Source organism: Macaca nemestrina, chromosome 7 (genome assembly GCF_043159975.1).
Source record: "Macaca nemestrina isolate mMacNem1 chromosome 7, mMacNem.hap1, whole genome shotgun sequence".
NCBI classification, from domain to species: Eukaryota; Metazoa; Chordata; class Mammalia; order Primates; family Cercopithecidae; genus Macaca; species Macaca nemestrina.
Genome location: NC_092131.1, coordinates 15214497 through 15237181, shown reverse-complemented (window position 1 = coordinate 15237181; position 22685 = coordinate 15214497). Strand labels below are relative to the sequence as shown.

The 22685-nt window shown below is 45.9% G+C and overlaps 1 protein-coding gene across 4 annotated transcripts in view; it reads left to right on the top strand.

Moving 5' to 3' along the window:
• Positions 1-22685, top strand: part of LOC105467535 (Ras and Rab interactor 3) — a 184122-nt gene that overhangs the window by 91294 nt on the left and 70143 nt on the right. For 3 of the 4 annotated variants that reach the window (XM_071099693.1, XM_071099692.1, XM_071099695.1), the window contains 2 exons: positions 12568-12849; positions 15806-15878. In XM_071099693.1, coding sequence (XP_070955794.1) covers positions 12568-12849; positions 15806-15878 — 355 coding nt within the window. The remainder of the gene's footprint in view (positions 1-12567; positions 12850-15805; positions 15879-22685) is intronic. The other variant, XM_011717190.2, reaches the window with a different exon arrangement.

Below are 22685 nucleotides of genomic sequence, written 5' to 3'. Positions count from 1 at the left end.
ACTTGACAAGGAAGATCAAATGGACCCCTGGGTCTGGGTCTCTGGAAGGAAGGTAGAGTGCAAGGTAGAGATTTGAGCATCACCAGCACAAGGGCGGCCGGAGGGGTGAGATGCTAAACCACACCACATCCTTCCATTGTGTTCTTGACCTTTGGACTGAAGAGACCTGTTTCTACCTCAGTTCTTAGAGACAAGTCTACTCTGTTCCTACAGGGCTATACAACTCCCATCTTGTCGCTAAAATAGGGATTTGAGTTAGATGACCAGTTACAGAAATCTGTAACTCTGTGGATATAATTGCCTGGGAGCATTGAGCCCTGACCCCGGGCAATCACAAGGAACGTCCCCATGCCAACTGAGAAGCCTCTCTTTGCAGCCACAGTGATGTCACCGTCCCTGACCTGATTCATTTATAGTGATTCAGAGAGCCCCCAGTTCTATGCCTGTGGTGGACTTAGGGATAGGGGCAGTGCTCTAAGTAACACCCCTTGCTTCACCACCTGCGCTCAGAACCAGTAAGGAAATAGACAAAGGTGAGGAAGATGCAGATCAGGGTCAGTTTTCTTAGCAATGGGCTGAGCTGAAGGGTGCAGTCTGGGGACATGATAAAAAGGAAAATGAATAAGGAAATTGAGAGGAAGCCTCACAGTTAGAAGGGGATGTAGTTGTGGGATGCAGTTAGGGCACAATCGAGTGCCCTAACACGCACCCTCCTTGACTCTGCTCCCCGGAGCTACAGGCCTCCCTGTCCCAAGGCCTGGGGCTGCCCCAGGATGCCTAAGGGGAGTGGGAAGAAAGCTGCATCCTGACCCCAGCAGGTTGGATATTTACAATCTTGGTTCAGTAGCATCTTGAAGCAAGTGAACTATCAGTTGCATTGAGACTGATCCCTTGTTCTTGATTTCACGATGCATTTCCTGGCTCTTGGTGTCTCTGCACTTCTGGTGAAGAGGATGGAGCATGATTCCTCTGAGACAGAGTCATGGGCCTTGCTGTCTTCCATTGAATTCAGTTCCAAGCACTGATTTCGGATACCCACTATGCGCCGGGCAGCACGCTAGGTGCTGGGGTCCATGGCACTCCTGGGCTCCTGCCGGTTCACTCAAGGAGCACAAACTGGTTCTCTCTCAAGAGCAGGGTGCGTGAAACACGGCACTGTTGGCATTTAGAGCTGGGTTATTCTGTGTTGTGTGGTCTGTCTTGGGCATTGGAGAATGTTAGTGGCATCCCTGGCCTCTGTCCACTAGATGCCAGTAGCATCACCCTCCGAGTAGTAACAATCAAAAGTATCTTTACATATCACCAAATGTCCCCCTGGGGGATCAGTTTGCTCCTGGTTGAGAACCACGTCTCTAGGGCTATGCCACCCAGTATGGTAGCCAGGGGCCACGTGTGGCTAGTGAGCTCCTGAGACGTGGCTCGAGTATATTGAGATGAACTGTGAGTGTAATATACACACTGGACTTTGAGCACTTAGTATGAAAAAAATGGGAAATGTCCTATTAGTAATTTTTAATATATTGATGGTGTCTTAAAATGACAATATTTTGGATCTATTGGGTTAAATAAAATATAGTATTGGGATTAATTTTACCTGTTTCTGTTTACTATTTCTAATGTGGCTATGAGAAAATTTATATTGCACACATGGCTCGCATTCTCTCTGTCTTGGGTCTAGAGCCACACCAGCCCCATGTGGTGGGTGAAGGCTCAGACTGCAGAGTCAGACCCACTCAAGGCCATGTCCTAGCCTCGTCGCTTCCTAGCTCTGTGATCTTTGGTGAGCTACTGAGCTTCTCTGGGTCTCACAGTGGCAGTCACTTTCTCCAAGACCTCAGATCAAAGTTCCCAAACTTGGGGGGAGATGGTGAACTTTGTACGATTCTGATGTTGAAGCTGGTATTTTCTGGAAATTCTTGGGGGGTCCTTCTGTGGCACTCAGGGCTGTTGTCACTATCAAGGTGTTACCCACCTCCCTTCCCCCATCCCCTCTGTTCCCAGAGAGAACAAAGTGTTTTTTTCTCAATGGGTCCAGTCAAAGACATCTCCGCAGCCCTGCAATGTGAGCAGGGAGCAGGTGGGATTGCTTTCCCCGACATGCACCTCTTTCCAGGGTGGCGACCTTACCCAGCATCTCCCACCACTCCTTCCACCTCGCCTTCTCCCAGTAATCTCCCCAGGCCTGGTTTCTCTTTATTTAGCCTTTCCTGACACTTGGCAATTTGCAAATCTGTCCAACGTCTCCCCTTCAGTTTTGGCCTCTGAACCTATAAATAGCTCCCAGTCGAAGTCCTGGCTGCATTGTGACAGTTTGTACGCTTGCACTGTATTCCTTTTCTCAGACTTTTAAAAAGTCTCATCTACGCACTTGCTCAATACAGAAGAGCAGCTTCCAAAAAAAGGAATCTTTTATTACAGCATGAACAATGTAGTCGGGAGTTGCCTCAGCGTGACATGCTGCTTGCAGCAACGACGAGCCCCGTGAAGCATGTGAGATGGTCCAGGCGAGATCCTGGACCCAGGATGGTGAAAAGAAATGAAGTCTGGGCTCTGCTCTCTCTGGAAGCTTCATCCTGGGCCAGAGCTGGGCCTGTAAATAAATCACGATGTGCTGTAATCAGCTGTAAAGTCAGCTGTGTGCCTAGTGCTCGAGCCGTTGGGAGGGGCCAGAAGTTCTGTCCAAGAAGGCCTCACCAAGGGATCACCCGGGGGCTGCCCGACGACAGGGCAGATGGTGGCCCACAGGAAAGGCATTGCTGCTAATAGCGAGGCAGCGACACACCGATTGCATTCCTGTAGGAGGCACCAGGACACCCTCCCTCCAGCCTGTGCCTCCTCTCTCAACAAAAGGTACCTGCTATACTGGCTGGCGGGCCATGGTCACAACTTGGCCACAGCCTTAGGCCAGTCACTGAGCCTTCCTGAGCCTCAGTTTCCTCACTTATTAAAGGTAGATAATGGAGTTGTCATGATGATTAGAAGTACAGAGCCTGGCACAGTGAGCACTTATTAAATGGAAGATGACATTATTATTATGAAAACTTTGAAAACGGTAACCCTCCATGACTCCTCAGGAGGCTCGAATCTGTGCAAAGCCCAGTGCTGGGAATTTGGGAGAAGGAAGCAAACAATGACAGTTGCCGCTGAATCAGAATCTGGATTCCAGAGAGCTCTAGAATCCAACTCTGGAAAATACTTGGGCCGATCCTCTCTCTCAAGCTGATGATGTGCCACCACTGGACCTCAGTTTCCCCATCTGTGCCATGGGGAGGGTGCAGAGCTACCTCTTAGAACCCTTCCGTTCTGGCTTTCAGTGGTTCCCTGTCCAGGGCTGTAACCTGGGGCGTTTGGAAGCAGCCTTGCTTGACCATGGCTGCTGGGTGCTCCCCATCCCTTTCCCATTGGCCTCCAGCCAAAGGCCAACTCAGGCAAACTCACTATGCCCTACTCTGCACTGCAAGCCTGCAGCGCACTTGGCCCAGGACCCTGGTGGGTGGAGACCAGGGCTAAGGAGGGATGATCTTACACTGAGAGCTGCGGACTGGACAGGTGTTGGAGCCTTACAGAGGGAGGCTCAGGCAGGCTGGAAACATACAAGCTCCAGGGCCAGCTCCAGAGGCAAAGGTGCCACCCCAGATCATCAGTAACAGCCAGCAAAAGAGAAAGGATGCTTTTTTCAGCACATTTTCCCAATCAGCATCCTCTTCCAGCTCCCTGAACCCTAACTCATCCTTTGCCCTCCCCACCCTTCAGCACCCCCGCCCAGGTCTTGGAGATCTCTGTGCTGTCTTTTGTGGAGCGGCTGCTGTCTTGCACTCAGAGCCTCTGTCAGGTAGGCCTTCAGCCTTTGCACAACGACCCAGAGGGTGTGGGAGGGGCTCAGTTACTCTTCTCACCTGGCACTTAGAGAAAATAAGTTTCAGAGTCTCATGGTATGTGGTTGGTGGACCCAGGGACCTGCGCCTGGTCAGTGCTGTCCAGGTTTGGGCTCTGCCTGGAGCAAAAACAAGAGCTTGCCCATGCCATGTTGCGGTCCTTACATGGTAGCAAATCTCAGAGAACGGAGGAGCCACTCAGGCTGGCATGGGATTGTTTGCTTTTTCTCACTTTTGGCAGCTTCTCCCCTCTGCTGGTACCAGCAGTGCTGGCAGTTCAGGTCTAGCAGCACCCTTCCCTCAGGCAGGAAAGGGTGGTTCTCCAGCATCACCTCAAAGCCAGTGGGTGCCAGGGCTGGGTCTGGAACCAGCGGGTCCCCAGGGCTCCAAAGAAATTGCTGTCTTCCCCACTTCTACCCCTGGGAACACAAAGTGATTTTCATCTGTTTCAGAAAATTGTGCCTTTGGATAGTAAGCCCTGTGATGGTAGCAAACACTCCTTTCTTCCCTCAGCCACAAACTGACCAAGTGGTGGTTCCCATGGCAACTGTGGTGTTGCTGGGCAGCCATGGACCCTGGCCAAAATGCAACAGTGTCCTTCAAAATGGGGAAGGAGCCTGCCTCTTGCAGGGGCCTGCATGATGGTCCACAGGTTGGCCAAGGTGGGTAGGGGTCCATGGAAGAGTGGGCATGGCCCTGAAGGGCCTCACTTCCCCGCTCCCAGCCCATAGGGCCCTGCAGGTACCCCTCCCTCCTGCTCCCCAGCTGGGAACCACGCCCCAGTCCCTTATCACTTTGACTTTTTATCCTCAGGGTCTGTGCCCCTGGCCTTTCCTGTCAGGGACCCAGCTCAGTGATCTAGTGCCCCTTTTAGGAAAGAGGATCAGAATCCATTAGGATTGAATTCTCTAACCGATCTGGGTGATAGGAAGATTCAGAGTAGGTTGGCTCAGTAGTGTCACATAAGGACCTGGGGTTAAAGCCACTTCCAGGGTCCACCCAAAGGTCCTCTCCTAGCCAGGTGTGAGGGCATTTTTTTCTCCAAGTTTTGAGCCCTCCAAAAAGTCAGAAACTCCCCTCTCCTATAGGAGTGGTGTCCAAGCGTTCCTTGCATCCCCAGGTGACAATTTCCTCCAGGGGCAATCCTAATCTATCCATTGACTCCATCCAGTGCTCATTCCATAAGCATGCATATTGAGTCCTTGCTGCATGCAAGGTTTTCCTTAGATAAAAACAATCAACATCTCTCTCTCCCTACCCAACCAAATGTTCAATCATCGAAAGAGAATGAGCTGATTGTTTCTGAATCTCTACCCACCCCTCCCCACCAAGAAAGAATTACAGATAGGTCCCAGGGCCCATACCACCAGCAGGTTCCCTGTTACCCTTCTAACTGTGAGGCTTCCTCTCAATTTCCTTATCCATTTTCCTTTTTTTTTTTTTTTTTTTTTTTTTTTTTTGAGATGGAGGGAGTCTCCGTCTGTGGCCCAGGCTGGACCTCATTGCAGCCTCCACCTCCTAGGCTCAAACGATCCTCCTGCCTTAGCCTCCCAAGGTAGCTGGGACTGCAGATGTGAGCCGCCATGGCTGGCTAATTTTTGTATTTTTGGTAGAGATAGCATTTTACCATGTTGCCCAGGCTGGTCTCGAACACCTGAGCTCAAGGGATCCGCCCACCTCGGCCTCCCAAAGTGCTAGGATTACAGGAGTGAGCCACCACTCCCTGCCCCATTTACTCTTTATTTCTACATACTATGAGCACAATAAGTCCTTGTTGATGAGTAAATACATAATGAAAAATGTCCTAGCCAAAGAGAAACTCTGGCCAAGCCCTTCAAATGGGGGTCAGAACTGGAAAATTTATTGACAACTCCTATTGTCAATCGAAATGTGTTAGAAGTGGGATCTCTAGGGTTAACAAAACTGTCTGCTAAAAAGGAAAGATTGGGTTTGTGTTTCACAACTATGTATATACTTCAAAAACAATGATCCTTGGCAAGGTACATCCTCATTCCGTGCCTTCATATCATGATCTGTTCCTTCTCAAAGCAAGGATCCGGCTTGGATTAACAAACGCTCACACTTCATTTGTTAACCAAGATCAATGAGACTGTAATGAAGGCATCTGTCAATAGGCTTTCTTTCCCTAGAGTCAATGTGATAAAGAACAAGTTTTCATTTGTTGAATACATTAGCCTCAATTGCTGGGAACTTGTAGTAATTAAAACTGTCATACCTGAAATTTACCTTTGCACCATCTATGAAGAAAGCATCTACAAAGGGAAATAATAGTGTCAATAAAATTACAGAGAGGACTTTGGTCTAGATAAGAATGATAACTGGTTAAAGGCCCACAATTCATTAATGATATCAATAGAGAGAAGAATTGACCGTTAATTAAAGCAGATTGGGAATGGCCCTACTGAATCATTTATATAACACCCATTGTGTGCCTACTATTTTCTGGACAAGCTTGGACAGCATTGTTTTATTCTTAAATTTGGAAAGACCCTGTTAAGAGGATGAAAAGACAAGGCCAGATACAGTGGCATGCACCTGTAATATCAGCTACTTGGGAGGCTGCAGTGAGAGCATCCCTTGAGCCCTAGAGTTCAGGACAAGCCTGGGCAGCAGAGGGAACCCCAGAGCCAGTCTCAAAAAAAAAAGAAGGGGGAGGACAAAAAGACAAACTACAGAATGGGAGAAAACATTTGCAAATCACGTATCTGACAAAAATATGTACATCTAGAATATATAAAGAACTCTCTGCCAGGTGCAGTGGCTCATACCTCTAATCCCAACACTTTGGGAAGACAAAGTGGAAGGATTGCTTGAGCCCAGGAGTTCAAGACCAGCCTGAGCAACATATTGAGACCCCGTATCTCCAACAACAACAACAAAAATTAGCTGGGCATGGTTGTGCATGCCTGTAGTCCCAGCTACTTGGGAGGCTTAGCTGGGAGGATTGCTTGAACCCAGGATGTTCAGGCTACAGTTAGCCATGATCGCACCACTGCATTCTAGTCTGGGTAACAGAGCAAGACCCTGTCTCAAAAAATAAGTAAATAAATAAAGACAAGTAACCCAATCAAAAATGGGCAAAGGATCTGAGTAGACATTTTTGCCAAGAATATATGGAAATGGCCAAGAAACACATGAACAGACTCTCAACAGTCACTAATCATCAGACATGCAAATCAAAAAAACCACCATGAGATACACTTCACACCCACTAGGGTGACTATCATAAAAAAGGATGGACAATAACAAGTGTTGACAAGGGCGTGGAGAAATTAGAATCCTCATACCTTGCTGGTGGGAATATAAAATGGTGCTGTCACTTTGGAAAACAGTATGACAGTTTCTTAAACATACAGAATTGCCATATGACTGAGCAATTCCACTTCTAGGTTTATACCCAAGAGAAGTAAAAACATATCCACACAAAAACTTGTACACAAATGTTCATAGCAGCATTGCTTGTAGTAGCCAAAATGTGGAAACTACCCAAATGTCCATCAACTGATGAGTGGAAAAACACAATGTGATATATCCATACAGTAGAATATTATTTAGCCATAAAGAAAAATATTCAATTAGAAATGGGCAAAACACATGAACAGACATTTCACCAAACAGGATACACAGATGGCAAACAATCACACGAAAGAATGTTCAACATCATTAATTATTTGAGAAATGCAAATTAAAACCACAATGAGATATCACTCTTCACCTATTGGAATGGTTAAAATAAAAAGTAGGAATAACACTAAAGGCTGGTGAGGATGGGAAGAAACTGAATCACCCCTGCATTCTTGGTGGGAATGTCAAATGGTGTGGCCTCTCTGGAAAGGAGTTTGGCAGTTCCTTTGAAAACTAGAGGCTGGATATGGTAGCTCATGCCGGTAATTTCAATATTTTGGGAGAACAAGGTGGGAGGATTGCTTAAGGCTAGGAGTTCCTCATCTCTACCAAAAATTTAAAAATTAGCTGGGTGTGGTGGTGCATGCCTGTGGTCCCAGGTACTTGGGAGGCTGAGGAACACTTGAGTATGGGAGGTTGAGTTTGCAGTGAGCCGTGATGGCACCACTGCACTCCAGCCTTGGCAACAGAGTGAGACTCCTTCTTCAAAAAATGATAGGAAATTACAGATGACCTTACCACATGACCCAGCAATTTCACTCTTGGGCATATATCCCAGAGAGATGAAAACACATTTTTCACACAGAAACTTGTACGTCAATGTTTACAGAAGTTTCGTGCATAGTAACTAAAAGCTGGAAACCATCCAAATGTCCTTCAGTGGATGAATGGCTAAACAAACCCATGGTATATCCATGCTACAGAATATTACTCAGCAATAAAAGGCAATGAACTATTGATTCACGGAACAACTTGGATGAACCACAAGGAAGTTACACTGAAAAAAGCCAGTCTCCAAAAGATATATACTTTGTGATTCAACTTATATGACATTCGTGAAATAATACGGTCATAGAGACAGGAACAGATTAGTTGTCAGGGCTAGTGATGGGGAGGGGCTAGATGTGGCTATGAAGGGATAGCACAAGGGAGCTCTATGGTGTTGAATGAACCAAATATGTTGATTGTGGTGACTGCGCGAAGCCACCTATGTAATAAAATTGCCAAATATTGTACAAACACACGCACACATAAATGAGTGCATATAAAACTGCTGACATCTGAATAGCGTCTGGGGATTGTGTCGAGGTCAGTTTCCAGGTTTTGACATTGTGCTCTAATTATTACCGATATTACCACTGGGGGGAACTGGGTGAAGGGTACACAGGACTTCCCTATTCATTTATTTGCAACTTCTTGTAAGTCTATAAGCATTCCAAAATAAACCATTTTATGAATACAGTTATTTATTTTATTAATGCAATTAAATAAATATTTGAGAACTGGCAATGTACCAACCACCATGGTATATGCTGGGGGTTCTGTGCAAAACAAGATGCACATGCAGTCTCTGCTCTTGCATTTGCATTACTGAATGATATAACTGAATTTCTCTCTCTCTTTTTTAGCATTTTTTTTTTTTTTGAGACAGAGTCTCACTCTGTTGCCCAAGCTAGAGTGCAGTGGTACAATCTTGGCTCACTACAACCTCTTGTCTCCTGGGTTCAAATGATCCTCCTGCCTCAGCATCTCAAGTAGCTGGGATTACAGGCACCTGCCACAACGCTCAGCTAATTTTTGTATTTTTGGCAGAGACGGTGTTTCATCACATTGGCCAGGCTGGTCTCAAACTCCTGACCGCAAGTGATCCACTTGCCTCAGCCTCCTAAAGTGCTGGGATTACAGGCGTGAGCCACTGTGCCCAGTCTCTCTTTCTTAGCATTTTTAAAGTTGTTTATTAAATTATACAAAAAACTTGCATTTAAAAAATGTATTTTAATTTGGGGGTACAAGTGGGTTTTGGTTACATAAGCTCTTTAGTGATGATTTCTGAGATTTTGGTGCACCTATCACCTAAGCCGTGTACACTATACTCAACTTGTAGTCTTTTATCCCTCACCCCACACGCAGCTTTCCCATCCCACTCCCCAAAGTCCATTCTATCACTCTTATGCCTTTGCATTCTCATAGCTTAGCTCCCACTTATAAGTAACAACATGTGACATACAGTTTTCCATTCCTGAAAAACTGAGCCTCTTTAAAAACAAAAACACCTGATCGCTTTCAGCTCTTCATGGATGTTCTGTTTTGATGTTGAGATTGTGAGTGCCAGGGGCTGGGCTGGCATGCATGTACCCAGCATCTCTACCTGCCCCTGACCCAGCCTTGAGGGTGAGTCACCAGTGAAAGGTTTCCTTTCTTCTGAGCCAGGGCAGAGTCTGATTGTTGTCACCTGCTGTCACCTTGGAGCACACTGGGTTCTGTCTGGTGCCTGTTCTCACATCTCACCTCTTGAGAAGGTTTGGACAGGGTCTGGTATGTTTCCCCTGAGGCTTTTGCTGAGGGATATGGGAGAATGTACTCAGTGTGACAAGTCTTGGGAACTGCTGGAGCTGGCAATTTTGTTGGGAGGAGCAGGCTGCCGGGCTCCCTCCCCAGGGCAGAAGCAGGTGCTGGGTGGCCTGAGGCTCTGTCAGAACTGTCTTGGCAGGTTCATGGGTGACATGGTCTCCTGGGCAGTAGGTGGCATGGGGGCTTGTCAGCTGTATTAGTAGGGTTTTGAGCTGCTACTGAAAGCAGCATGAGCTGAGAGGACACTGGAAACCACGGGTTTTAGAGAAAAATCTTAACTATGTCTCCGCTTACAAAAGTCGTATATGCTTATTATAAAAACTCGCAGGAAAACAATGCAGGAAGTGAAATTCAGTCTCTGTGTGTGTGTGTGTGTGTGTGTGTGTGTGTGTGTATGTATGTTTCTGGTTTTAATAACAGCTTTATTCAGATATGTTTATTTAATGTATCAGTATCTTTTTACTAGATAACAGCTTTATTCAGATGTGTTTATTTAATGTATTCAGTATCTTCCAAGATCAAGGCGCTGGCGCAGAAAAAAATTTTTTTAAGTATTAAATATCATACAATTAAGCAATTTAAGGCATAAAATTCAATGGCTTTTAGTGTATCACAGAGTTGTGCAACCATCATCACAGTCAATTAAGAACATTTCATCACCTCAAAAAAGAAACCTTGTGTTGCGTAACAGCGTGAATGTACTCAATGCCACTGAACTGTACACTTAAAAATGATTAAAATGCTAAATTGTGTGTTATTTATAGTTTACCATTATAAAAAAGAAAGAAAGAATGAAACCCATACCCTTTAGCTAGCATCCCCCTATCTCCCCCAACCCCAGCCCTAAGCAACCACTAATATCCTTTCTGTCTCTGTTTATTTGGCCCGCTCTGGATCTTAACACCTGAAGGCCCCTTTTGCCCGACTGTTCTTTACGGGTCCTCGCTGTGTGGCAGGCATGGTGTTGGGCTCAGTGCATGGGACAGGGAAAAGTGAGACCTGTTCCTGCCCCGGCTATAGTCCAAGAGCCCCTGCCTCTCACTCACAGTAAAACACACCGGTGGCATTTCCCTGATGGGCATTTTGGGCAGCACATCCTGTGTGTGGCTTTCCGATGAGAGAGGGTGGAATCCCTGGGAAATGAAGGCTTTGAGGTAGAAGGTGGATCTAGAACTGGACTCTGGAGGTGCAGGGATTCTCTGTGCGGGACAAAGAGCATGAGCAGAGGCAAGGAGTTGGGAGTGAGGACTGTAGAAACAGGAGAGAGGGAAGAAAAAGCCCAGCCAACAGACAGGATTACTGTTGAGGAGCAATAGGAAATGAGATCCAGTGGGTCTGCAAAACCCTTTCCCTGCACCCCTGCCTCACACCACATTGCCTTGCATGTGTAAAATGACAGTTCAGTAATATCCCCATTGACTGAACACACGGGCACTGTTCCAAGCCACTCCCATGGCATAATTTATTTCATGCTCACGGTGATGTTTATTTGGTGGTGTAGTCACTTCTTATGGCTGCCACTGCAAATTACACAAACTGGGAGCCGTAGAACAACATAAACTCATTCTCTCACAGTTCTGGAGGCCAGAAATCGGAAATCAAGGTGTGGGCAGGCTTGGTTCCTTCTGGAGACTCTAGAAGCATCTGTTTCATGCCTCCCTCCTGGATTCCAGTGGTTGCTGCCAATCTTTGGCATTCCTTGGCTGGCATTCCTTGCATCACTGCAATCTCCATCTCCAGCTTCCCATGGCATTCCCATCTCTGGGTCTGTGTCCCATGCCCTCACATGGCCTTCTTTTTTTTGGAGACAGAGTCTCACTCTATCCTCCAGGCTGGAGTGCAGTGGCACAATCTCACCTCTGCCTCCCAGGTTCAAGCGATTCTCATGCCTCAGCCTCCCGAGGCACCCACTACCACGCCTGGCTAATTTTTTTATTTCTAGTAGAGACAGGTTTCACAGTGCTGGCCAGCCTGGTCTCAAACTCCTGACCTTAGGTGATCCACCTGCTTCGGCCTCCCAAAGTGCTTGGATTACATGCGTGAGCCGTCACACCCAGCCCATGTGGCCTTCTGACAAGAACACCAGCCATTGGATTTAGGGCCCACTCTAATGCAGTGTGAGGTCAGCTTCGTTACATCTGCAAAGACCCTATTTCCAAATAAGTTCACATTCACATGTATTAGAGATTCACATGTATTCACATGTATCACATTCACATATCTTTTGCAGGAACACAAGTCAATCCTCAACAGGTGGGTACTTTACTATCCCTGTTGTGTTCGTCTGTTCTTGCATTGCTGTAAAGAAAGAGATTGAGTAATTTATAAGAAAATAAGTTTAACTGGGTATAGTTCTGCAGGCTGTACAGGAAGCACGATGCTGGCATCTGCTCAGCTTCTGAGGAGGCCTCAGGAAACTTACAATCATGATGGAAGGCAAAGGGGGAACAAGGTGTCTCACATGGTGGGAGCAGAGCAAGGTGGGGGGCAGGTGCCACACACTCTTAAACAAGCAAATTTCATGAGAACTCTATCAGAGAACAGCACTAAGCAGGTGGTGCTAAACCATTCATGAAGGACCCACCCTCATGATCCCATCACCTCCCACCAGGTCCCACCTCCAACACTGGGGATCACAATTGCACATGAGATTTGGGTGGGAAAACAGATCCAAACCATATCACCTGTTTTATAGGTGAAGAAACTGAGGCACAGAAAGGAGAAGCAACAACCTCGGAACATGCTCACGTGCAGGTGGCGTGGCCTGGGAACCCACACGCAAGACACTGGCCAGTGCGGTACAGGACAGGGGACAGTCTAGAAGCTAAACCCACCACCCATCAGAACAAAGGATTGTTTGTCTTGTGCCAATTTGCACTCACCCGTGTTCTAGAAAGGTGTGAGGCTGTTTGTTGGGACTTCCTCAAGTCTGAGGTGTTCCTTTGGGGCCCTAGAGGGAAGGGCCATCAATCACATGGTAAGTGGTCCAAGACCCTGTCCATGATGCCCCTGTGGCCTTTACCCCTCTGGGGTATCTTTCCCAGGCAGACTTAGCAAACTTTCATCAATCTCCCATGCACTGTGCTGGACACTAAGGGAGACTCAAAGATGGACCAAACCCTGCCCCAGCATGCAGGACCTCCCCGTGTGTGGCCTTGGTGTGAAGGATGCTGTTTACATAGTCAGGAATGGAAAGGTGGCAGAAGGGCCGGGGGCTGGGGCCAGGGGAGAGGTTTCATTGCAAAGAAGCAAGCATGAGTCTTAAGCATTGCTTATGATTTTACAAATCTGGGGTTTTAACAGTAAAACAGTATATCGGGCCTCTGCATATAGCACCGTGTTGGGCCCTGGCTGCCAAAGCGAGTAAGCCCTAGTTCCTGCACTAACGGCTAACCTATTATCTAGTGGATTAAGTACCAAAGCCTTGGAGGGATGCTGTTTCAGGAAGGGAGTCCAGGGCTTTGTGTAAAGTGCCAGCAGGCACAGAAGGGGGCGTGACTGACTTTATCTTCAAAGTTTATCTGTGTTCTGCAAAAATCAGGCCTTGCCTCAATGGGAAGGAAAGCTACTGATTGTTGCGTATGCCTGGTATGTAGGCTGGGCTTTTTGTGTGCATTACCACTAACCCACTCCAGGCATTCCTGAGGAAGGTCCTTCCTTCCGTTCCTATCTTATATATGGAGCCTCTGTCTCCCCTCCCTGCTGCTGGAAGTCTTTTGGCCCCAGCCTCCCTTGGCCACGCCTGTGCTGCCCCTTGTGGAAGGAGTCGGCAGTGCACCACATGAGGGCACTAGGTGGCACTGGGACGCCCGGGCCATCCTGTGAATTCCAACACCACCGGCCAGGGTCTCTCAGACTTAAGTCATTTGTAGGCATCCTCCAAATGCCTCCTGTACCACCATCTAGTTAATATTTTACTTAAATTCTCTTTTAAAATGTTGTCTCTGTCCCAGTGGGAAACCATGATCTCCTTGCCATAGACAAATACATATTTTTTTAATTATGTGAACCGTTAAGAACAGTGTTTGATATGCAGAAAGAAGGCAAATATAAAAATGAAGTTAATTGAACACAACATGTTGGTTTGTGTATCGCTATAAGCATCTCACAGACCTCTAATGCTGTGGAGTGCTGTCCTGGGCTTTGAAAACAGGACCACAAACTGACGTCACCTATGTGCGTGTGGCTTTAGGGAAGAACTCCTTTCCCTTTACAGGTAGAAGGACAGAGGCACTGAGCGGAGAAAGGACACACTTGAGGCCTCATTGTCCGTTCCAGGCTCAGAGCCAGACCTGGAAACTGGGTCCTGCCTTCCCTCTCCATCACATGGAAACTAGAACCTTGGAAGACCAGGACCACAGTGGGACATGCACGTGTTTCTTGGCCCCTCTGGAGCCAGAGGGCACTCATGTGGGGCTCCCACGTGCAGGGAGCATGACCGTGGGTGTGGGGAGTGTGAGGATGAGTCAAGAGTTGTGGGGCAGGTGCCTGCAGGGCACTGATGAACAGTGGGACCTCCAACAACCTGCTGAACCTCTCTGGTTCCTTCGCCCTAGCTCTCCCAAGCAGGGCAGAGCATGGTGCCATGTTCTCCACTGGTCAGTCTGGCCCCAGCTACAGGCACTGACGGCGGCGTCCTGGCACTGTGTCCCTCCGAGGAGCCCCATCCACCTTGGCATGGATTTTGAACAAATGCTTTGATCCCTCTTCCTTGTCAGAGCTGTAAAACATCAGGGTAGCCCTCGCCCTTGGGTGAGCTGTGCAGCCAATCAGGTTAGGTTCTGAGAGGCCCTGGAGATCTGGGTGACAGGCCAGTGGCCCCACTTCAATGCCCCAGACCCATGTTCCTCCTGGAGGCTGAGGCAGAACTGGGCAACACCCTTCCTCCTGGCCTTTCCTGGGCCTCACAATTGCCAAGTTCTGAGACTGTTGCTTGGGATGACTGTGATCTATTAAATGTTTAATTCTGCATTTACAGTCTAGAACCTTGTCTGTTATTTTGTCCAAAATTATGAGTGTATATTAACACCAGCTATCCTAATAGTGATATGGTTTGGCTGTGTCCTCACCCAAATCTCATCTTGAATTATAGCTCCCATAATTCCCACGTGTTGTGGGAGGGACCTGGTGGGAGATAATTGAGTTACAGAGGCAGTTTTCCCCATACTGTTCTCCTGATAGTGAATAAGGCTCACGAGATGTGATGGCTTTGTAAGGGGAAACCCCTTTTGCTTGGCTGTCATTCTCTGTCTGCCACCATGAAGACGTGCCTTTTGCCTTCCACCATAAGTATGAGGCCTCACCAGCCACATAGAACTGTGAGTCCATTAAACCTCTTTTTTTAAGTAAATTATCCAGTCTCTGGTATGTCTTTTTTTTTTTTTTTTTTTTTCTAATTGAGACAGAGTCTCACTCTGTTGTCCAGGCTGGAATGCTATGGTACGGTCTTGGCTCTCTGCAGCCTCCGCCTCCCGGGTTCAAATGATTCTCCTGCCTCAGCCTCCCAAGTAGCTGGGATTATAGGCAACACGTCTGGCTAATTTTTTGTATTTTTAGTAGAGACAGGTTTCACCCTGTTGGCCAGGCTGGTCTTGAACTCCTGATCTTGTGATTCGCCCACCTCGGCCTCCCAAAGTGCTGGGATTACACACGTGAGCCACTGCACCTGGCCCGGGTATGTCTTTATCAGCAGCGTGAAAATGGACTAATTACAAATAGGTAATCCTCTGAAATCTCAGTGGATTGACAAGGAAGTCCCTTTCTCACTTAAGGTCCTGTTGACAGCTGATGTGTATGGAGCCACATGCAGCCCAGCATGGGACCCAGAATGAGTGTGGCAGACATGCCCCCCCACCCAGTCCCTGCCGCCTCCTTCCCCCCTTTTCCTTGGCGGGATACTTACCTCACCCAGGGCCCTTCTTCTCTCTCCCCAGTTTTGTACCTGGAAGGCTCAGCTCTTGTGTTTGAGGACATCTTCAGACTGATTGCGTTCTACTGTGTCAGTAGGTGAGTAGACCCGGCCCTGCAGGAGGTTGTCTGGTTGCAGCAAACATCCCATGCAACCCTGGGTGGGTACAGAGAACTTCACAAGGAAGCCCCAGAGAGAGGGGTGCGGCTCAGAGGATGCAGAGAGAGGGCACAGGCCCCTCTGGGAACCACAGGGGACTTGTTGGCTCTGAGGCTTTCTCACACTATCTGATAAGAACCCCTCCCTTCCACACCTGCCCCTCTGGCTCACTGCCTGTCTCCCGGCTTCCTGTGTTATCAGCTTCAAGGACAGCCTGGAGTCCTGCGTGTACCAGGCCTCCCATTGCAGGGGTTCTAGAAGGAACTTCCTGTAGGGGCAGCAACAGGGGCTGATCCCCCTTTATGGGAGGTAGCTTGTGATTACAAAGCAGCTGCTGGGTGGAGCGGGTGTCTGCTAACCACCCTGAGAACTGCCTGTTTATTCAAAACTGGTTTTGGGTCAGTAAGAATTTAAAAATACACTTTGGTGCCATAAGCCAATGACTTAAGCTACAGGACCTTGACAAGGGCTGGTTAGAAACAGGGTGGGATGTGTTGGGGTCCAGCAGTGGGCTCCAGGCCCACAGCTCCCTGCTGCCTCTGAAGAAAACCATGCTGAACCTAGAGCATCCCTCCCCACCCACCACGACCCTCCTGAGTCCAGATGGGCAGGAAAAGTGAGGCTGATAATGTCACCGGTGGAGGATGTCCAGGTTTTTGGCGTCTTGAACAAAGAATTGGACAAAACACACAAAGCAAGGAAGGAATGAAGGGGTTTATTGAAAATGAAAGTACACTCCAGAGTGTGGGAGCGGGCCCAAGCATAGGGCCTCAAGGGCACCGTTATAGAATTTTGGGAATATTAAATACTCTCTAGAGGATTCCACTGGTTACTTGGGGTGTGCCCTATGCAAATGAAGAGGATGAAGTAAAGTTACAAAGTCTTTTACTTGGCCTACGCCCTATGGAGAGGACATTTCCTCTACAGCTGAAGTGTGAATCGGCCTTATGTTCCCTGCCTCCAGCCCCTATTTTCCTGCCTCATCTCTTCCCTGAGAGGTGATCTCCATAAATCTTTATGGGAGGCAGAGAGACCAATGGTCTTCTTTTTTCTTTAACTGCTTCATGCTGGCTTGGGGCATAGTCCCTGCCTATTGGGGATCAAGGAACTCTCACCCTGCTCTGTATAGTGGAGGCAGGGTAGCTTCTTGATGGCCAGGGGTGGTGTCTTCACCTGCAACTGGCTGGAACCTTTGTTGCATGTTTATCTGAAGCTTGATGGTCTCTATGCGAGAGGAAATGAATTTGGTTAAAAGATTTAATGGGAACTTCAGGGGGTGGATACCTATGTTGTCAAGAATGTTTGTTATAGAGATTTGCAGGAGAAAAAAATAAAACCTGGTCTGTTCTAGAATCTATGTGTTTCCTTAAAGTCTTAGCAAAAGCGACACCATTTTGGTTTGGTTTGTTGGGGCCTAGTGCATGAGCTTAGTCCAAAACAATGGCCTCCCAGAATTTTGTTTAACAAATTCCTGGCCAGGCATGGTGGCCCACACCTGTAATCCCAGCACCTTGGGAGGCTGAGGCTGGTGTATCACTTGAGGTTGGGAGTTCGAGACCAGCCTGGCCAACATGGTGAAACCCCACCTCTACTAAAAACACCAAAAATTAGCCGGGCGTAGTGGCGGGTGCCTGTAATCCCAGCTACTCAGAAGGCTGAAACAGGAGAATTGCTTGAACCTGAGAGGCGGAGGTTGCAGTGAACTAAGATTGTACCATTGCACCCCAGCCTGGGCAACAAGAGCAAAACTCCATCTCAAAAATAAATAAATACATAAATAAATAAACAAATAAATAAATTTTAAAATTCCCCCTTCTTGGTCACGTTCTCACTTAGGTGAGAGCCTAAGTGAGAACGTGACCAAAACTTAGGGCCTTAGTGCCACTCTCTGTTACCCTCATTTTGGGTTTCTGGTCTTACTTAGCCCATCATTCACAGGTTATGGTGTCCTCATGGTCGCATATTTCTTTCAGCTCCTGTCATTCCAGCTGGAGAGAGACCATGTGACATTCTAGAGATGGCTGCATGCAAGCATTTAAAACCTTTGAGAGAATACAGCCCAACAGGAAGACTATTACTATGACTTTTGGGAGGATAATAGTAAGAAATTGGAGTATGCTCCTTGCCCAAGGTCCCCACAAGCCAAACCTCCTAAAATCAAAGAGACCAAAGAATGACTTAACTAAGCAGTTTCTTTGTTAATCCGCTAGCGCTGAATTCCTATAATCTCCGTTTGATGTGTTTCTCCGTAGGCCACATGTGCCAGCAGCTGCACAGATACGTCTTTGTTCAGCCAATTCTGTCATAACTTTCACAAGAAAATTTAAAGTCTGTTGTGTAACTGTAGCCTTTACAGTAGAATTTGCTGTAGAGCCTATCATGAGGGATATATTGCTAATCATTGCTTCTTTTACTTTAAGCCATTATTATTATATTGCTAATCATTGCTTCTTTTACTTCTTTTACTTTAAACCATGGAAAAAGGACCTAATAAATGATGCCCTTCTAGAAGAGTGAAGGCCTCCTGGCAATGTTATCTTTAACCCATGATGTGGGTTAAGACAAATGAACCAATGTTTTGTTTCTGACTGATTATGAGGCGACCATAATGAGGTACCATCAACGTTTTTTTAAACCTACATTGGGCCTTTGTCCTTTATCCATCAAAGTATAAAGTTCTCCATGTATAAGGCTGGCTGCAAACTCCTTCGTGAATAAAAGTACACCCCATAAGTGCACAAAACTGACCCCTTTTCCACTTCTATTATTCATAGAGGCATAAGCAAGGGAAAATGTTCAAAGATAAGAGTTTCATGATAGTGGAGGCCTTAATCTGTGAACTTGGGGAAAGCTGTTCACATCAAGGATGCCATCCTCTTCTGGGGAGAAACCTCCCTGCTTAGCCTTACCCCAAGGGTTCCAATGGGTATATAGTTCCAAGAGTATGGAGGGACCCTTCACAGTTTTGAGATTATGAACCCAAAGTTCCAGGTCCTGAAGTTTTGTTGCATGTGGATGGCAAGGACAGTCTTTCTCTGATGTTCTCAGAAGATCTAAACTATAAAAAGCTTTTTTACCTGGTGAAAATACACTATAGGCTAGGCGCAGTGGCTCAAGCCTGTAATCCCAGCATTTTGGGAGGCCGAGACGGGCGGATCACGAGGTCAGGAGATCAAGACCATCCTGGCTAACCCAGTGAAACCCCGTCTCTACTAAAAAATATAAAAAGCTAGCCAGGCGAGGTGGCGGGCGCCTGTAGTCCCAGCTACTCGGGGGGCTGAGGCAGGAGAATGGCGTAAACCCGGGAGGCGGAGCTTGCAGTGAGCTGAGATCCGGCCACTGCACTCCAGCCTGGGCGACAGAGTGAGACTCCGTCTCAAAAAAAAAAAAAAAGAAAATACACTATAGCATAATAATCTACTGTTATAACATCAGTCCTCTTGCATGGGAAAGCTTTTATACAACCAGATACATGCATTGAAAATAACAATTGAATGAAATCCCTTTGTAAAATGTTTAAGTGGCCTACCAGGTGACCAATTTAACCTGAGGCTTTAATTGTTTTCCCAGGAATATGGGATCAAACATTGGTTATAAACTATGTTAGTAATTTGTAAGTCACTACCTCAATGTGTTCAATTTGGATCATTTTATCTTTTCCATGTTGGGTCATGGAATGCAGAACTCTTAATAATAAAAGCTTTAAGGATTCTGGAAGGACAAGGTGGCCATGCTGGTTCTCCATGAGGCCATGCTTAATTAACATTAGACTTATATTATCTTGGATACTAGTTGTTTTTCCAAATTAGGTACATAGCATGGACAAGAAAAAATTTTTTGTGGTTTATAATAACTTAGCATGATAATCATAATTATAATTGATAGCATATACTTAGACATTAGCATTTTAGAAATCCCATACAATTTTATAACACATATTAGTATTATTCACAAAAATATAATCTAAAGAAGACTGAACATCATTTTTGCAATCCCATGTACTTAAACATGTCAAATAATCCTGTTTACTTCCTTTCTGGATGTTTTCAGGGGCCCTCTGATCTATCCAAAAAATCAGGCATTAGGAAAGACAATTTTGAAACTGAAGTTTGATTTTGAAATTCCAGAGCACCATAAATTATTTATTTTGCCAAAATGACTCAGAAATTAAAAAAAAAAAAACCTTTTATAACCTTTTGCAAAACAAAAACGCGCGCACACACACACATTCTACTGTTCTTACTGTTCTTATACACCTTGCATGTAAAACTGTGTCTAGTAGTCTTTTTTTTTTTTTTGAGACGGAGTCTCGCTCTGTCACCCAGGCTGAAGTGCAGTGGCGAGATCTTGGCTCACTGCAAGCTCCGCCCCCCGGGTTCACACCATTCTCCTGTCTCAGCCTCCCGAGCAGCTGGGACTACAGGCGCCTGCCACCACGCCCGGCTAATTTTTTGTGTTTTTAGTAGAGATGGGGTTTCACCCTGTTAGCCAGGATGGTCTCAATCTCCTGATCTCGTGATCTGCCCGCCTCAGCCTCCCAAAGTGCTGGGATTACAAGCATGAGCCACCAAGCCTGGCCTCTAGTAGTCTTAATTGCATGTTATAATGGTGAATTTTAAAGTAAAACTTGGTAAGTTATGTTCTCATAAGGTTTGACTATTTCCAGCATAGCTAGAAGCGTGGCCAACTCCACATGTCCCCAGGCCTTACCTAGCTGGAAAGCAGGCAAGTTAAACAATTTTCAAAAGCCAGAGAAGCAGCTTATGACCTTCAAGCATTTAGCAAACCCAATATTTGAACATAATTTGGGCCACTTGTTTACATTTTGAAGACATTTGTATTTTACCGATAGTCTTTAAAACTGTCTTTATTTCCCAAAGATTACTCAAGTCACATGAACTAAATAAAAGGCATTACATTTTTCACTTTTCCGACAAAATATTTGACTTAAGCTTTTATTATTAAACCGATTAATTTAAAACTTTACAGGGGAGATAAACCGTGAATTTTCCTTTATAATTAACCAGTTTGCACAGAGAGAGAGAAGCCAGAGACTGACTAGTAAGAAACTCTTACCCTTTTGCTGGCATGCCAGGTTTCTGGGTTCTCTCTCCCTGAGTGGTCCTAGCGACCCTGGTTAACCATATGCAAACAAACACATGGCCATGAATTAAGAATATTCACAAATAGTTTACAAATTTTGGAGACATTAGGCAGAGAGAGAGAAATATGACTTAAATTCTATTTACGATAGTATACTCAAGACACTTAAATTATCAGGAAGCCTAAAATCCAAAAAGTTAGTTTAAAGATAGAAAGCTGATGTGCTCCATTAATTCCTGTGGGCCCGACAAAGGTAGCTTTGGAATTCCAGATAAATGGAATGAATGATGACTTACTAGAAATACATGGGAAACAAAATAACTATTCACAGAACCAAATAAAAGCCTTCCACTAGGAACTAAAAAAAAAAAATCATAGTTTTATACATATGGATGCACAAGCAAAGCCAGAGGAGAATAAACAGCAAGTGAATGAAAACTAGAAGCCAAAAATAAATAAACAGAAAACCAGCTGTAAATTTTCCTACTCAATTTACCCTGGAGGCTACAGTGTTACCTAGGACCCCCCAAAAACCCACATAATGAATATTTTAATCCTGACACATAATTCAGTATCCTTAAGTTCACCAATATTTTCATACAGCCTGTACAATTAAGAAATTCACTTTAGACACATGGCCAATAAGTACTACAGCACTATCCATGCAAAACAGTAAACATAGTGTGAAGCAACACAAGCATGTATGTGAGATTTGGCTTTGTACTAACTCCAGCTTCATGCTTAACTGTATTAAAAAAATAATTGCCAGGCCGGGCACGGTTGCTCATGCCTGTAATCCTAGCACTTTGGGAGACCAAGGCAGGTGGATCATGAGGTCAGGAGATTGAGACCATGCTGGTTAACATGGAGAAACCCCATCTCTACTAAAAATACAAAAATTAACTGGGTGTGGTGGCACATGCATATAGTCCCAGCTACTCAGGAGGTTGAGGCAGGAGAATGGCATGAACCCGGGAAGCGGAGCTTGCAGTGAGCCGAGATCATGCCACTGCACTCCAGCCTGGGCGACAGAGCGAGACTCCATCTCAAAAAAAAAGAATTGCCAAACTTCCAATGCATTTTTTACAATACTTTCTTGTTTTACTGTTGATGAAAAGAGTCAAACTCTGTAAAATATTTTAAGAGATTTATTCTGAGCCAAATATGAGTAGCCATGGCCCATGACCCAGCCCTCAGGAGGTCCTGAGAACATGTGCCCAAGGTGCTTGGGGTGCAGCTTGATTTTACAGATTTTAGGGAGGCATGAGACATCAATCAAATACGATTAAGGAATACATGAATACGTTGGTTTGTTTCAGAAAGGCAGGACAACTTGAAACCTGTGGGGATGGGGAGCAGTGTTCCAGGCTATAGGTAAATTTAAACATTTTCTGGTTGACAATTGATTTTATTTCTAAGGACCTGGGATCAATAGAAAGGAAATGTTCATAAAAGATTGTGAAAAACCAAGGTTCTTTCGAAGTCTCATAGTGGCTGCCCTTAGAAACAATAGATGACAAATGTTTCCTATTCAGACCCTTTAGAAGGTGCTAGACTCTGCCAGTTTTGGTAGACAACATATAACAGTAAGTGTACATACAAATAAACACATCTAGATGTGTATACACGCACATAAATGAAAA